The 15812-nt window shown below is 34.9% G+C and overlaps 1 protein-coding gene and 1 pseudogene across 1 annotated transcript; one reads left to right on the top strand and one right to left on the bottom strand.

Annotated features, from left to right (window-relative positions):
* The first annotated feature begins 646 nt into the window (after positions 1–646).
* Positions 647–1663, top strand: LOC137952607 (glyoxylate/succinic semialdehyde reductase 1-like; annotated as a pseudogene).
* Positions 1664–12185: 10522 nt separating this feature from the next.
* On the bottom strand, positions 12186–13198 carry LOC137953340 (germin-like protein 8-2). The gene is made up of 2 exons (XM_068800704.1): positions 13102–13198; positions 12186–12721 (listed from the first exon to the last, which is right to left on the bottom strand). The coding sequence occupies exons 1-2, from the start codon at positions 13196–13198 to the stop codon at positions 12186–12188; spliced, it is 633 nt and encodes a 210-aa protein (XP_068656805.1).
* Positions 13199–15812: the final 2614 nt, after the last annotated feature.

Genomic DNA, 15812 nt, shown 5'->3' with positions numbered 1-15812 from the left:
GGCCCACATACATTGATGGCAAGATGATAAATAAAGGGTAATCTCATAGAGATGACATTGATGTAATTAAGTTAAAGTTCCACGGTTAAAACCTAAACTCTAAACCCTAAGTTCAGGGGTATCATTGTAATATAGTACTTTCATTAATCTATAAATAGAGCTTCAGGGGGAGGGTTAGGAATAAAGTCCATAACCCTTCTTCCTCCAGTTTTCTCCCAATGGGTCTCTCTCCCTTTTTCTCCATGAGCTATATTCATAGAGTCCTAAAAATCAACAGAGCAGATGCTCCAAATTTTTTTTTGTCTTTGATAGCCTTAGTTCTGGGTTTGGATAGTCATGGATCCTAAGATGAAGCTGCTGGTTTTCCAGCACATGGGTTATGCAAAGTTCCACCTATTGTTGGTATGGGGTGGGGACTGTTTTGGCTCCTGACTCTCAGAGGGCTAGTGAATGCAAGATGGAAACCTTCTATGCTGGTTTTCCAGAAACTGTGCCAATTCGAACTATGAACCAACAAGGTTCTTTTGGACTTCAGGTTGTTACCGCTATTGTTGTAGCTATAAAAGCTGGCTTCTATGACATCCGTAGTGGAGTAGTAGTTTTTTCCCGAGTCCATGGATCACCCTGTGCTAGAGAAACTGCAAAAATGGAGGTCAAATTTCTGGGCTTAGGAATCATGGGGAAGGCAATGTCTATGAATCTCCTGAAAAACAGATTTAAGGTCACGATATGGAACCGGACTCTCTCCAAGTGTGAGGAGCTTGTTGAACAGGGTGCTTCAATTGTTGAAACCCCTGCTGCAGTTATAAAGAAGTGCAAGTATACAATACCTGTGTTATCTAATCCAGTTGCTACTCTCTCGGTTGTTTTTGACAAAGATGGAGTGCTTGAGGAAATTTCCAGTGGAAAAGGCTACATTGACATGTCAACAGTTGATGCAGACACTTCATAAAAAATTAGTGGTGCAATCACAATGAAAGGTGGATATTTTCTAGCAGCTCCTGCTTCAGGTAGTATAAAACCATCTGAAGATGGCCAGCTTGTCATCCTTGCTGCTGGAGAGAAGGCGTTGTATGAAGGAGCAGTTCCTGCTTTCGATGTCATGAGGAAGAAATCTTTCTATTTGGGGGAGGTTGGTAATGGATCTAAAATGGAGCTTGGGGTCAACATGATCATGGGTAGTATCATGAATGCTTTGTCTGAAAAGGGAACACAAATTTCTCTACATCATTGGGTGGTCTTTGCACCAACTTCTCAGCCCAATTCCAGCAACATTTTTGCTGTCAAGTCATACATCCAACATAGTTTTGTTAATATGATAAAATATCATCCACAATGCCAATTGGCTGACAAGACTATTGTGCCCCCTACATTATTTTTAATTTTTTGTAGAGCCATAGCAAAAATGTATGCACAGACAAGTGAAGGACCACTGGATGAACTTGGGCAGCCAGCAGTAATTAGGAATCAGCTCAATCCGGCTACTGAGGTTACTGGGGACATGCTGCATTTTGCCAATGAGGCAACCGTTGGGGCAGAGCACACAAGGGTTGTTCATGTAGAAGCAGAAGTTGATAGAATGAAGCAGGTGGCGAAGTCGGCACACCTCCCTACTTTCAATCTTGAGGACAAGCTTTTTCTCCGGGGGGTGGTAATGTTATGAACCTAATAACAGGCCGAGTCATGCAAAGATGTCGTGGCTGAGTCAGTTACTAAGTCATTAAGTTTGCTTTTCAAGTTAAATGTCGTAGAGGAGCAAATCTGTAATTTTTCCCTTGAACCTTTTGCTTTTCAAGTTAAATGCCATGGAGGGGCAAAATTGTAATTTTCTCTTGAACTTTGTGGACATGACCCTATTTAGAGGGGAAATGGAATGGAAAGTGACTAAGTCTGAATTTAGGTTAAATAGAAGGTTTGAGTTCTCCTAAATGAGCTCGAGGGTGTGCGTTGTCCTTAACGAACCTAGGGTTTTCAAGCTTCCCTTCGGCTTGATTTTCTTTTTTCTCTTCTTCTTCCCTACAAATCACTGAGTTAGATCCAAGACCGTATCAGTTTCAAAGCACACGGAAATGAGAAAATGGTGTGCGAACTTGGAAAGATTTTGTATGGTCTTATACAAGCTCCAAGACAATGGTAAAAGAAGTTTGACACCTTTATGAGTAGTAATGGTTTCTTGAGGTGCTAGGCAGATCATTGTTGTTATGTGAAGAAGCTTGATCACTCCTATGATGACATGTTGATAACAGGTACTTGAAAACAAGAATTAGATAGGTTGAAAAGGGAGTTGTCCAAGAAGTTTTCAATGAAGGATTTGGGTGCTGCAAAACAAATCCTTGGGATGATGATTATTAGGGATACTGATGTCTTGAAACTCTCACAAGAAGAATATGTGAAGAAGGTGCTGAGTAAATTCAACATGAATGATGCAAAACCAGTGAGTACTCCTTTGGCTAGTCACTTTAGGTTAAGGAGCAGTCACCTTCTACAAAGTAGGAGCGAGCCTACATGGCCAATATGCCTTATGCTTCTGCAATTGGTAGTCTCATATATGCCATGGTGTGCACAAAACTAGACATAGCTCATGTAGTGGGAGTTATGAGCAAATATATGAGTAATCCAAGTAAACAACATTGGGAAGTAGTGAAGTGGATTCTTAGCTATTTGAGAGGCACTGCAGACTCAGCCTTATGTTTCAAAAAGTCAGACTTGGGATTACAGGGTTATGTAGATGCTAACATGACTAGAGACATTGATGGCAGGAAGAGTACCACTGGATATATGTACACATTGGGTGGTACAACCATTAGCTGGGTCTCTAAGTTGTAAAAGATAGTTTCTCTTTCCACTACTAAGGTAGAATATGTCATCGTGACCTAAGCCAGCAAAGAGATGGTATGGTTGTAGTCTTTCTGGGAAGAATTATGTCTCAAGCATGGGAAGAATGTGTTATATTGTCACAGTTAGAGTGCTATTCATTTAGAAAAGAACCTTGTTTATCATGTCAGAATAAAGCACATACATGTGCATTATCACTTCATTAGATCGGCTCTTGAAGATGGAGTATTAGCACTTGAGAAGATTCAAAGGAGTCAGAATCCGACTTATATGTTGACAAAGACTGTTAAGATTGAGAAACTAAAGTTGTGCGAAACTTCAATTGGACTTCTTTATGAGGATTGAGAAGTTTTTGTCGTTGTAGATGAGATATTGATGATGGATTAATCTCCAAGTGGGAGATTGTTAAGTTGTGGAGCCTAATTAATGCCTTACACAAAGTCGGTACGTGAATCAACCTTCATTGTAAGGTCGTCATGGGGGTTAGAAGTGGGTGGGGAGCCCCCCTCCCAAGGGTGTGGGGCAGAGCCCCCACCTAATCCATGATATATTGACTGTTATTTCATTAAGTTTAGTTTTGGGATTTCACAATTGTAATCCAGTTGCCCTAATTTTCTCTTTATAATTTGGGGGTGCCACTATTAGGGTTTGATCATTCATCCTACGAGCATCAGTTGTGGCCGAGAGAGGTTAAAGAAAAAACAACACTTGTAAGTGTGTGCGATTTCTCTTGTAAATATTTCATCTTCATAATGGATGACTGCAGCGGTGGAAGACAGGACGTAACCTAAGGTGAACCTGTATAAATCTTGTTGTGTTTTTTTGTACTTTCTTTTTTCCTTTCTTCCACGATTATTATTATTGCTCTCGTTTATTTGGAATTAGGGCATCTATTTGCTAACTCATAAGTCTCTATTTATAACAGAGGAAACTAGTAAAATCCAATAAAAACTAAACTACCTTTATCCCAATTACACCCAAAGTTAAATTATAAAAGGTAAAGTCCTAAAACAATAAAACAATTGAACATATATAGATGACTAATATAACTAAAACGCCTTTAATTGAGTCTCTTCTGTGAGACCTCCTTTCATAAGATTCTTCTTAGAATCCACCATATTAATTATGGTTTTGTGAGATTTCTTACAGTGAGAGTCATGTAAGACTCTTCCATACCGACTGTTCAACTCTCCCTTTCAAATTGGAGTTTATCACTTCAACTTGCAATGAAAATGATTCTTGGTCTTCAATCTTCATTGGCTAAAACTTTTCATAGATATTATACATTCATCATTTGTTATCCTTCTTTCTTGAATATTTTGGTCACATACAAATTATAGCAAAATGTGGTACAAAATACCTTTTTCTTGTACTTCTCTTTTACTTCTCCACTTCAAATTGGGGTTAAAAAGAACATAGAGACCAAACTTGGACAAAACACAATGTAGGAGAAGAAAATTACTCTTAGTTGTATGGCAAAGGTTCATACACCAATCAAAATGGTCATAGTTTAAAACACACTCCGCTCAATTTTAAAGTGTTATGGTATTGGGTTAAGTACCTATGTCTTCTGCTCCTAACAGGCCGGTCTTTTGGGTAGTATTGGCAAGGTGCTTAACATTTGGTATCAGAGTTAACTCCCTCATCGCGTGTTCGAATCCCGGAGGGGGCGACTGTGAAGGGAGCAACCTATGCGGAGGGGGCGACCTTGACGGAGTAGGCCACCGCACGTGTGGAGGGGGCGACCTTGGTGGAGTGGGCCATCGCTAGAGTGGGCCATCGCAAGTGGGCCGCTGTGGACGTTGGCCCGCGAAGGAGGGGTGTGATGTTATGGTCCTGGGTTAAGTACCTATGTCTTCCGCTCCTAACAGGCCAGTCTTTTGGGTAGTATTGGCTAGGTGCTTAACAAATAGACTACTCACTTTTTAAGGGTGGCTCAAACACAAAGCATCTCTTGGGTGAAGAATAGAAGACTTGACTCAACCTGGATGTTGGGCACACTCCAATACTTTTTAGAAGGGGTGGCATCAAACTAAGCCGTTGTGCCAGCTGCTCAAGCTCTGCTATGTTTTGGCTCGATTCGATTAGGTTTATCTCAATCTTGAACCTAATTCGAGATTGAGTTCGGGCTCATTTAAGTTAATGAGTCTAGCTCGAGCGAACCATGGTTCCATTCAGAAGCTCGCGAGCTAGGTCATTAACTTAATGAGGACCTGAGCTAGTAGTGACAGAGCGATGCTTAATGCTTCATTCTTCGGATTAGTCAGGATTTGGCAATGCAACAATGAGTTCACAAGCGGAAATGGGGATTTGGGGCTCAGGAAGATTGGAATAAAATCAACTACTAGTGAGAAAAATCAAAGTGCAATATACTCTTTTAGGTAAGTTTTGGTTTTTTATTCGATTTTGTCTTCTTATTCTTCATTGTTCCTTTCTAATTTCTTCCTCTCTGATCTTCTTCCTCATCGACGTAAGTTGTGGAACAGAGGTAATTTCTTTTATTCTTTATCTTCTGGTTATATTTTTTTCTGTCACCGATGGAACAATGATTTTTTTGTATCTGCTTTGGATATTCTATATTCCATTTTTTATCTCGCATAAAAATCTATGGATGGATGCCTCATGTTGTGTTAGGAGCTTCTTCCTACTCATTTCTTAGAGGTAATGGCAATTACCATTCTGTTGCTTTTTATGTTTTTCAACTCTAATACTTGAAGCTCCCATCCATAGTTGATACTCTCTGGAGTGGCTCAGATATCCATAACTTATATTGTTGAATAGCAAACCCTCCATTAGATTATTTTTAATAATCATAGTGAATTTTCTAATGGAACTTGTTATTCACTAGTGAATTTTCACAATACTTGATGCAAAGAATTTGCTGGACTATAGAAAGACGTGAAAATTCACAGTACTTGTGCCCTATGCTCTGTTATGAATTTTCACAGTACTTGTTCCTTGTGCCCTATTATTAATTTTCACAATACTGGTATGAATTTTCATAGTACTTGTGCCCTGTTATTCATTAGTGAATTTTCACAGTGATTGAAAATATAGACTATAGAAAATTCATTGTGATCAATGAAAATTATTGAATGAAAATCCCTTCCCTTAGATTATCTATATATCCATTTAGAGAGAGTTGAAAGCTCGTTCTTTTAGTTTCGACCCCATTTTTGAAATTTTGATTTTTTTTCTTTCATGGAGCTGATGAAGCCAAAATTTTGTCATTGTTTATTGACTTGCTTCTAAATATCCAGGAAACGTGATGGATTTTTTGTTTTGGTGGTGGTATTTTAGCCTAGGAGATATCGGGGCAGAGGCGATAGAAGGTGAAAGTTTTAGTTTGCTTGAATTTGATGGTTGAAACTTTGAAGCTGAATTACCACTCTCTTGAAGGTACTGACTAACTTTTTAAAAGGATTCTCATTTTAGCGACCAGGAATCAAGATTTAGTATAGTGGGCACAGAGGAATTTAAACTAGGAAGAATAACTAGCAATTTCAATACTAATCGATATTTTTTGTTTGTATCCATTTCAATTGGGGCTTAAACCCATTTTGCATGGAACTACTAATGTTGTTTGGATTTATATTTTTTGTTTGGATTGATATTTTTCTTTATGTTTTTAATTTGTAATATTTATTGGAGAAGTAAGAATGTCAACAACTCCTGCTCAATTGACATCAATAATTAACACTAATTCTTGTGTGACCATAGATAATGACTCAACTCCACCAGAGTCATATCCCTCTAGAAGTACTAATATAACAGAAGTGAGCCTAGATGAAGGTACCCTAAATGAGGAAGAAGGTGACTCTATCCATAGTTCAAAAAGAAAGAAAAAGGTCTCATGTGTGGTCGTAATTCAAAGAAGAATGACTTATAGACGGTATAAAAAAGGCTCAATGTATTCATTGTAAACCCAATTTGAGTATTATTAGTAGTAGAGTAACCACACATATGAGTCGACATTTGAAACGTTGTCTTAGTAGAAAAGTGGCAAAGAGAAAACAAAAAACCGTAAACTTTCAACCAGTGGGGTCTAATGTTGATTATAGTCCATTTGGTTTTCCTTTAGAATGAGAGTACTTATTTCTCATTGGATTCTTATGCATGAACATCCATTCATGATAGTAGAAGAGGAGGGATTTAATTTTGTAATGAAAATGGCAAAATGTGAATTATGAAAAATATCACGTAAGACCATTAAGAATGAGTGTATGGAGTTGTACGAGTCAGAGAAAAAGAAATTGAAAATTTTATTAAAAGAGATTAACAAGATTAGTCTTACCTCGAATCTTTGGAAGTCCCAAAATCAAAATATTGAATACATTGTAATTACTGGACATTTTATTGATAGTAATTGGAAGCTACAAAAATGAGTGTTGAGTTTTGTGCATATTCCTCCTCCTCCTCGTGGTGTTGACATAGTAGATGTTATTTACAAGTGTTTGAAGGATTGGGAAATAAAAAATAAAGTATTTAATGTCTCAGTTGATAATGCTGCATATAATGATATTTGTCTTAGAGTTTTGAAAGATATTTTTCAAGAAATAGGAAATTGGTTTGTGGTGGGAAGTTATTTCATGTACGTTGTTGTGCTCATATTTTGAACTTATTAGTCTAAGATGGTCTTGCTCAAATTAAGGATATCATTGAGAATGTGCGTGAGAGTATCAAATTCATAATCTGACTGAGGCTAGATTTCTCACCTTTTCTTAAATAGTTCAGCAACTACAACTAGGTGAAAAAAAGTTTGGCTATTGACTGTCCAACTCATTGGAACTCCACTTATGACATGTTGTCTCCAGTATTAAAATTCAAAATGCATTTCCTAGATTTCAAGATAGAGAACCAACTTATGATTGTTTGCCAAGTCTTGATGAATGGGAAAAGGTTGAAATGGTGTGTGAGATTCTAGAAGTTTTTAATGTAGTCACTAATATAATTTTTGGGAGTGACTACCCTACTTCTAATTTGTACCTTAGTGAGGTATATAGGGTAAACGAAGTCCTGAATTTTCATTCTACAAATGAAAATGTTTTCATTAGGACAATTGTTAGTAGAATGAAAGAAAATTTTGAGAAGTATTGTGGTGAATGCAATTTGTTGATTGTTGTTGCTTCAGTTTTGGATCCAAGTGTCAAATTAAGATCGATCAAAATGTGTTTTCCAAATATATATTCCAAGGAGGAAGCTACAATGAATATAAATTTGGTTTAACGGACCTTATGTGAGATTTATGATGAATATGTATCCATATATAATGCGGAGAGTAGTAATGAAGGGATTGCTTCAAGTACTAGCTCTACGGGTATTTCCAGAAGTTGTAGGTCGCATTCTTCATCAAGTTCAGGTTGGTCAAAGTTAATGACTTATGTGAAACAAGTGGAAGTAATGAATTCAACAAGGTCAGATTTATGGTGGAAAGTGAATAATTTGAAATTTTGGGTATTATCTAAGATGGCAGCAGACATCCTTATAATTTTCATATCCATAGTAGATTCAGAGTCTTCCTTTAGTGCTAGTGGTAGAGTAATAGACCCATATCGTTCTCCCTTGGCATCAAATACATTTCAAGCTTTGATTTGTGGTCGTGATTGGGTTCAGGCTCTTCACAGTGTCAAGAAAATTCAAAAGTTGGGATACTTTTGAATAATTATTTTTATGATATTTTTTTAGTAAAATTTCTAATTTTATTTGTTAATTTATGTTTGATGATTACTGCCTGAGAAGAAGATTGTGGAGATAATGCTACCGATTACTTGATTTTTCATCTTTTTCTCATCTTGGTAATTTTAATGTTTTTTACTAAATAAAGTAATTAGTAGTGGAAGAGAATTTTTTTATCAGACAATAATAAGTTATGTTTTGTGGTTTTTGTCATAGGTGGAAATTTTTTTCATGTGAATGGAGACTTCGTATATTATTTTCTAGCATAAAGAGAAAGAGCCAGAGTTTATAAATTTATATTGGATGTATAGTTTTTATTTGGGTGATTGTAATTTGATATTTATATTTCAATGATGTTTTTGTGTTTGATTATTAAATAAAGTTTATGCATAATATTATGCAGTGTTTATGATCAATTTTATGTAGAGTATATAGACAATTTTATGCAGGGTTAATGTACACAGGTTATGCCCAATTTTATGTAGAGGTCACGCCAAATTTTATGTAAAATGTACCCATAATTTTGTATATAGTTTATTTGACACGTATTTTATGCAAAATTTTAAATGTGGGTTGGAGCTCAAAGTTGGCTCGAGCTCGAGCTCAAACACGGTTAAATTATTGGGCTTGAGTTCAATTACAATTTTACACTCGAGGCTAGGCTCGGCTGAAGCTCGAGTTCAAAATATTTAAATCAAACCCAACTTGAACATAAGCAGATTTTGGCACGACTTGACTCGATGTCACCCCTTCCTTTTAGGTAGTGGGTCTAGGCATTGCTTTGAAGTGACAAAAATACAAGATAAACCAAAGAAATACTCGAGGAAAATAACTTTAATTGGAAGGAGGTGGCTACACAACACTCATACTTCCAAAGTAACCTCTTTTTTTCTAAAAAAAAAAAAAACTAGGGGAGAATATAATGGTATAACTTAATAAATTTGACCAGGTATGAATTTTTTGGGGTGACCAAAATTTTTTGAAGTTAACTATGTGGAAGGTACACAACCAAATAACAAAAACACTAAACTTGAAAACAACATCGAAGCAAGATATTGCATACCTTGAATGAGCACATCATGGAGTGATTAAGTCTAACCAAACCTCTCTGATTATAAGAAAAAATTGATTAAAAACTAGGATTCTAGGGGAAAAGGAAACTCAATTCACGCCAATGCATGGAGAGATAACAGGAGAGAAAATAGAAAAAAATGAGAGCTTTTCGATAGAACTGACCTTTGATACATCTAATATCGATATCTCCAAAAGTATATATTAGAATCACAAACAGTTTATTTTTAAAGAAACTAGACTAAAAGAGATTTAAATTGATACATAATTTTACATAAAAATATTTTTCCTTGAATATTTAATAATCTCTTGATTTTCTTTGTTATGTAGATTGACCCTTATTGACTCTAATGCAAAAACCTCCTTAAATACTAATCAAATTGACAAGAAATTTTCTCCTTGTGAAACTACACTTTGATACCTTTCATCCAAATCTGATATTTCTTCATAAAATATACTTATTTTGATATAAATAATCTAGTAGATTTTGGGCTCTTTAATCTGACTGAACTAAGTACTCTTTCTTCTTTGGCTAGCATGACTATTGATTTTTCTAAGAACAATATCTCCCTCTAGAAAAATCAGATTGAGAATTGGTTATGTAGGAAAGAAAATAGTCTTACAGATATTTTTTTATATGTATAATTATCCATATAAAGTCTCGTTCTTGATGGTATAAAATGCTTCAAAAGTTGAAGCTTTTTGTTGCTGCTTGAACCTCTCTTGCTGTCTGACCTTTGCTGCTTCAAATATAGATTTCTCTTTGTAGAAAAAATACTATTGCCAAAATTATTTTTGAGTTGGAAAGTAGACTCTAATATATTTTTTTAAATATATAATTTTAAATATTTAAATTTTAGTATGAAGGTATGAATGCCAAGAAAATAACGGATAGTGGGATAAGAAATGAGGAAAAAAGATAATATGAACCTAAAGAACTGGAGATGATAGATCAGAAAAGAATCACATTATCTCTGTGTGTTGACCGGTCAACTCATAGAACTTACTTTGATACCATGTTGAATTTTTGAAAAGATAAATACTTCACTAATTTGTTGTAATTTGAGTACATGAGCCTCTATTTATAATAGAGGAAACTAGTAGAATTCAATTGCAATTAAACTATCTCTATCCCAATTACACCCAAAGTTAAATACTAAAAGATACGTCATAAAAAAATTGAACAATTGAACATATATAGAAGACTAACATAATTAAAACACCTCTAATTGAGACTCTTATGTGGGACCTCCTTCTATGGATCTCTTATTAAATTCCACCATATTCATTTTGGTTGTGTGAGGTTTCTTACTGTGAGAATCATGTAAAACTCTTCCGTACATGCTCTTGCTACATATTAGAGCCTGTTTAACGAAGAGGGAAAGGAAGCTGGACTCAAGTCCAGCAAAGGTTGGCTACACTTACGGGTGGCAAATTTTGACCCAACCAATTAACACTATTTGAACCTGGCCCATTTATTTGACTCCAATTGGACCTATTTATTTGATCTAAACCCAACCTATGTTACAAATTAATCACTCATATACAAGTTTTTTCACATGATCCAATTAATAAAGGGTCGGGCTCAGGTTTGACACTAGAACCTAGCAGGTCCTAGTTTTATTAATCAAAAGAGCAAAAATTGGACCTATTGGTCTGATTTAATATATTTAAACTAAACCAAACGCAGCATGCTTTAGTTTTTAGTAAAAAAAATTATCAATAATATTATTTAATAAAATGCATATCCATCAATTTAATAAGTGGGTTAAACTTGAGTGAGACATGAACCAAAATGGGCTAAGTACGGTTATTCAATTTACACCTGTTTACTAAACAGGCTAAAATTTGAGTCAACCCGTGTCACAACAAGTTTAAGTTGTCCCAACCCAAACACAACCTATTGCCATCCCTAGTTGCACCCAATATTTTCTTCTTAATTTTTTTCTTCTTTACAAGAATGTCATTTACTTCATTAATTTTGTAATAATGGTATTATCTAGTGTTTATTATTAAGATTTGATGAAATAATAAAAATATAAATACAAAAATAATATGAATGCAAAAGAAATGTAGATTAAGAAGAAATTAATTTTTAAGTCATTTACTTCAATTTTGATAGTAAAAATAAAAAAAATAGGTACATCTGAGTTTATAGACTTTGATCCATACTCTTTTTTCCTTTAAGGAATCTATCTCCTACTACCTGAGATTCACATTGTAGTCTACATTTTTCAGAATAATTAATTATTTAAATTAAACTTCATTTAATTTATTTTTAGTAGTTTTCTGTCTTTTTTAAAAGATGCAAATTTGGAGAATATAATGAAATTTCAAAATAAAGGAGTACTGTAATTGGAATTATGGTATTTTCCCTGCATAAATGAATATATTTGATTGTATAAAATATTGGTAGATGGTATGTAGATTGGATCTTCCCAATCTGGATTGGCCAATAAAACTGGGTCTTGTCATAGAATACTTTTATGTTAGAAAAATGAAATAAAAGGACTCATCACTTCAACTTGATAGAAGAAAAAGCTTACAGAAACACCCGCAAATATTTTATCCTTAACAGGGCAAACTGTGATACATCATTTTATTTAAAACTTAGACTGAATGAGGTCAGTTATCTTCTTGTCTACATGGAAAGCTCTGTCAAGCACAGCAGCAGAAATGGGAGGATTGGAACCGAAAATAGCATTGGCAATGGTGACCGAACCAGGGCTTTGGCTGCTTAAAGCTGCAAAGGCAGCTGCAGGAGTGTTGCCCACGTTGAACTGGAAATGGATGAGACCAACTGGGAAAACAAACGCATCTCCCTTGTGAAGTACCTTGCTTATGAGGCGATTCTCAGGGTTGGAGGTGACAAACCCAACAAACAGTGTGCCCTCCAAGACTATCATGATCTCAGAGGCTCGAGGGTGAAGGTGGGGAGGGTTTTGGCCATGAGGCGCATAGTCTATCCGAACCACAGAGAGGCCTAGTGAGTTGAGCCCGGGAATCTGCTTGACACTGACTGGAGTCACTGCAGAGCCTATTGGGTTTGATGGAGCTTTCGGTTGGTCAAGTCCAGTCAGGAAGAAGTCATCTGCTGTGGCAAGTTGGGGGTCCTTGCAAACAAACCCATTGACATGAACTGCAAGAAACACAACACGATTTTCTCAGCTTTTTTTAATACCTAATATCCCTATGTGTTGCACTATTATGCTGTTTCAACAAATTTCAGCCTCCTTCTCAACTAGCATTTAACAAATTTTTAGTTACAGATACCAAGAGGGTTAATCTAATACGAAAAACCATTTGGTGCGAAACATGTTAAACACTATCTCAGCCATCCAATCATGATCAACGACTATCTCAGCCGTCCGATCAACGGCTATCTCAGTCATCCAATCATGATCGAATAGCTGAGATAGCTGCTTCTCATATTTTACACCAAATGGTTTTTCGTATTGGACTTGCCGTACAGATACCAATACGACAAGCCTTAAGTGAAGTGGGTAGAGGCAGAGTTACCTGTGTTGTTGAGATCGGCAACGCAGAAGTCATGCATAGGACTTGGATCAGATGCAAAGGCATGTGAAGCTAAGGTGAGGAGGAAAAAGGCAAGCATGGAGTTAACCCTTCCCATTCTTTCTAGCTAAGCAACAAAAGAAGAGAAACAATTAGAGGTGGACATCGAAGGAATAAGAAACCTTCACAAAATAGAATCAAAAGCAGGAATAAAGAGAAAACTTACCTGGTCAATCGTCCTAGCTTTGCAAGCAGACAAAAGGATGAAGAGATGAGGATAAGAGTCTCTCCCACAACGAGTTGAAATTTTATTAAACAAATTGTTGTGGGGAGTCTTATCACACAAATCTGAAGGAGAGGGACGCTCTAAAGAACCATGTATATAGATATCTGAATTGTAGAACACATTCCCCTGGTGAAATACTAATGGACAGAGGGTGAGGGAGAAGGGATTAGAACCACACATTCTATAAGTTGAACAAAACTTGGTCAAACTTTTGTCCTACGCCAATATCTTAGAGTAGAACTCTTCTTACCCTCCCAAAATCTTGAAATTTCACCTATAAATAAACAATTTGGACTACTTCTTGTCTTGGATCAAAGTTCAAGGAAAATAACTAGCCAAAATTAGATTTTTTTTAAACTAACAATTGTTGGTCATCTGAAAATATGGCTTTCCGCTCAGATTAAGGAAAGAAATAGTATTCCTATTATACTAATTGAGAAAAAGAGTATTTAAATTATCAGAAATATAATAAAAAAGGAGAAGGCATGGAAATGCTAATATCATGCAAGATTAAGGTAAACTATGAGTTAAGTAGCTAGTAAAGGTATAGTTTAATATTTAGCTTACTTCAACATGGCACCAGGAGACATTCTAGTACTTATTTGACCACCAACCAATTGGATAGAATTTATAAAGGATGTTCTGCCACCTATTACAATTGCCTGAAGTTTATTTTAATACTTATTTTAACATTAGTAAACGTAATCATGATAAAATATTAATAGATTTGTAAAATAGCATAAAGCATAGTTAGACATGTAAAAATATTAATTATTTGTGTTTCTAAGTTTAATTAAATATTCTTTACATTAAGTCATCCCTTGTATAGAGTTTTTTCTTCTTTTACTTCTATATGGAGGAATTAAACATTAAAAAGCTTTTACTTCCTTTATTTGAGTGGTTGAGTAATTACATTCAAACCTTTAGGCTGTGTTTGGAACACAGAAAGCAGAGATAAAAGAAAAGGACGAGAAGACAAAGAGAAATAGAAAAGAATAGAAAAGCGGTTTCTTTTCTCTTGTTTGGATGCCCATGGAAAATGAGAGAAAAAATGGAAGAGAAATTTAGTTTATCTTGTTTGGATACAAGTGGAAAATGAAAAAGAAAAGAAAATTAGTAATATTTAAAAAAAATTATGATTAAAATTTTCTCTCAAGTTTCTTTTTGTTTTCTTTTCTCCCCAAATTCCATCATTTGTGATAGAAAACTTATTAACTAAGAGAGAAATAGATTTTCTATCTTATTTTCTTTTCTCTCAATGATTATTTGCTACCAAACAATAGAAAATAACTTTCTCTCCACTTTTCTTATCATTTCTTTTCTTTTATTTTATTTTCTATTGGTTCCAAACAGGCCCTTACCATATCAAATATGTTTAGTAAATGGTAAGGAAATAAATAAGTATTTTTTTGTTGTTTACACTTTTTAATAGACATATAGAACTATATACCAAATAATAATTGAGTAAAATTGTGATGCACCAAGAAAGAAGCACAGTTTTGGAGTGTGTCGACAAGTTAGTATTGAGCAACTATCACATGTTAGAAACAGTGCAAAATAGGGGTGGCACTGAGCTTATTAGACTTGGTTTGTCTTTGGCTTGACTTGGGTTATAAGATCTAGTATTAGATTGAGCACGTTTCAATCTATAAATACTAACACAATGGGAAATTTTTATTAATTATTTGAATAAAAAAGAACAAAACAATTTATATTAACATTAGACTATTTAACTAAAATGGTACTCTAGGGTTATTATAATATATTAGCTTATTATGTCTAATGATATGGCAAACAACATTTCAATAGTTTTTTTTTCATGATAAGATTCATAATAAAGTACTAGTCATAAACAAAAGACTACATTTAGTTATTATTAATAATACAATGATAAGGATAAATCAACCATTCGGTGTTCATCATGTCCTCTTGCAATTTCTCGATGCAACATTTGATCGATCATACCGGTGCCTTGCTTGTTGTATTGAGCTTTCTTGGTTAGTCGAGCGAAAGTGGTAAGTTGTTCAGTATGATTTTTAGCATGAACTGCTCACTTCAAATTTTGCTAAGTCATTTGATTAGTCATTTTCTCATCAAAATGATATGGTGCAAAAACAATTTTGGGGGCCTTTTGAGCTGCTAGATATTCTTAGTGAACTTGATTAGAAATTTAAGTGGGGGATCTTGAGTTCAATAGTATCTCCCTTTTTATGATGATAAACATCCAAAAGCATATAAAAATATAAGCATATAGAGTGCATAACCATGAATGGCATTTTAACTATTTAAAAAAAAAATCTCAATGAGTGTTATATATAACTATTTATCTTGACTCCCCCAATGTCCAATCTGAATTTTGTTTGCCCCTTTAATTTTTTCATTTGATAATTCCATTTAGATACCTCTCCCCTTTTCTATTCATTTTTAT

Source organism: Aristolochia californica, unplaced genomic scaffold (assembly GCF_029961685.1).
Source record: "Aristolochia californica isolate CCGP_79_NKW_82.1479 unplaced genomic scaffold, dmAriCali1.0.hap1 SCAF_16, whole genome shotgun sequence".
Lineage (NCBI taxonomy): Eukaryota > Viridiplantae > Streptophyta > Magnoliopsida > Piperales > Aristolochiaceae > Aristolochia > Aristolochia californica.
Note: the sequence above shows the minus strand (reverse complement) of the source record. Positions and strands in the feature narration are given on the sequence as shown.

Coding starts and splice junctions, on each gene's coding strand:
- LOC137953340 (XM_068800704.1), bottom strand. CDS start 13,198: ATGCTTGCCTTTTTCCTCCTCACCTTAGCTTCACATGCCTTTGCATCT. Junction 12,722..13,101: donor TGCCGATCTCAACAACACAG/GTAACTCTGCCT, acceptor TGTTTCTTGCAG/TTCATGTCAATGGGTTTGTT.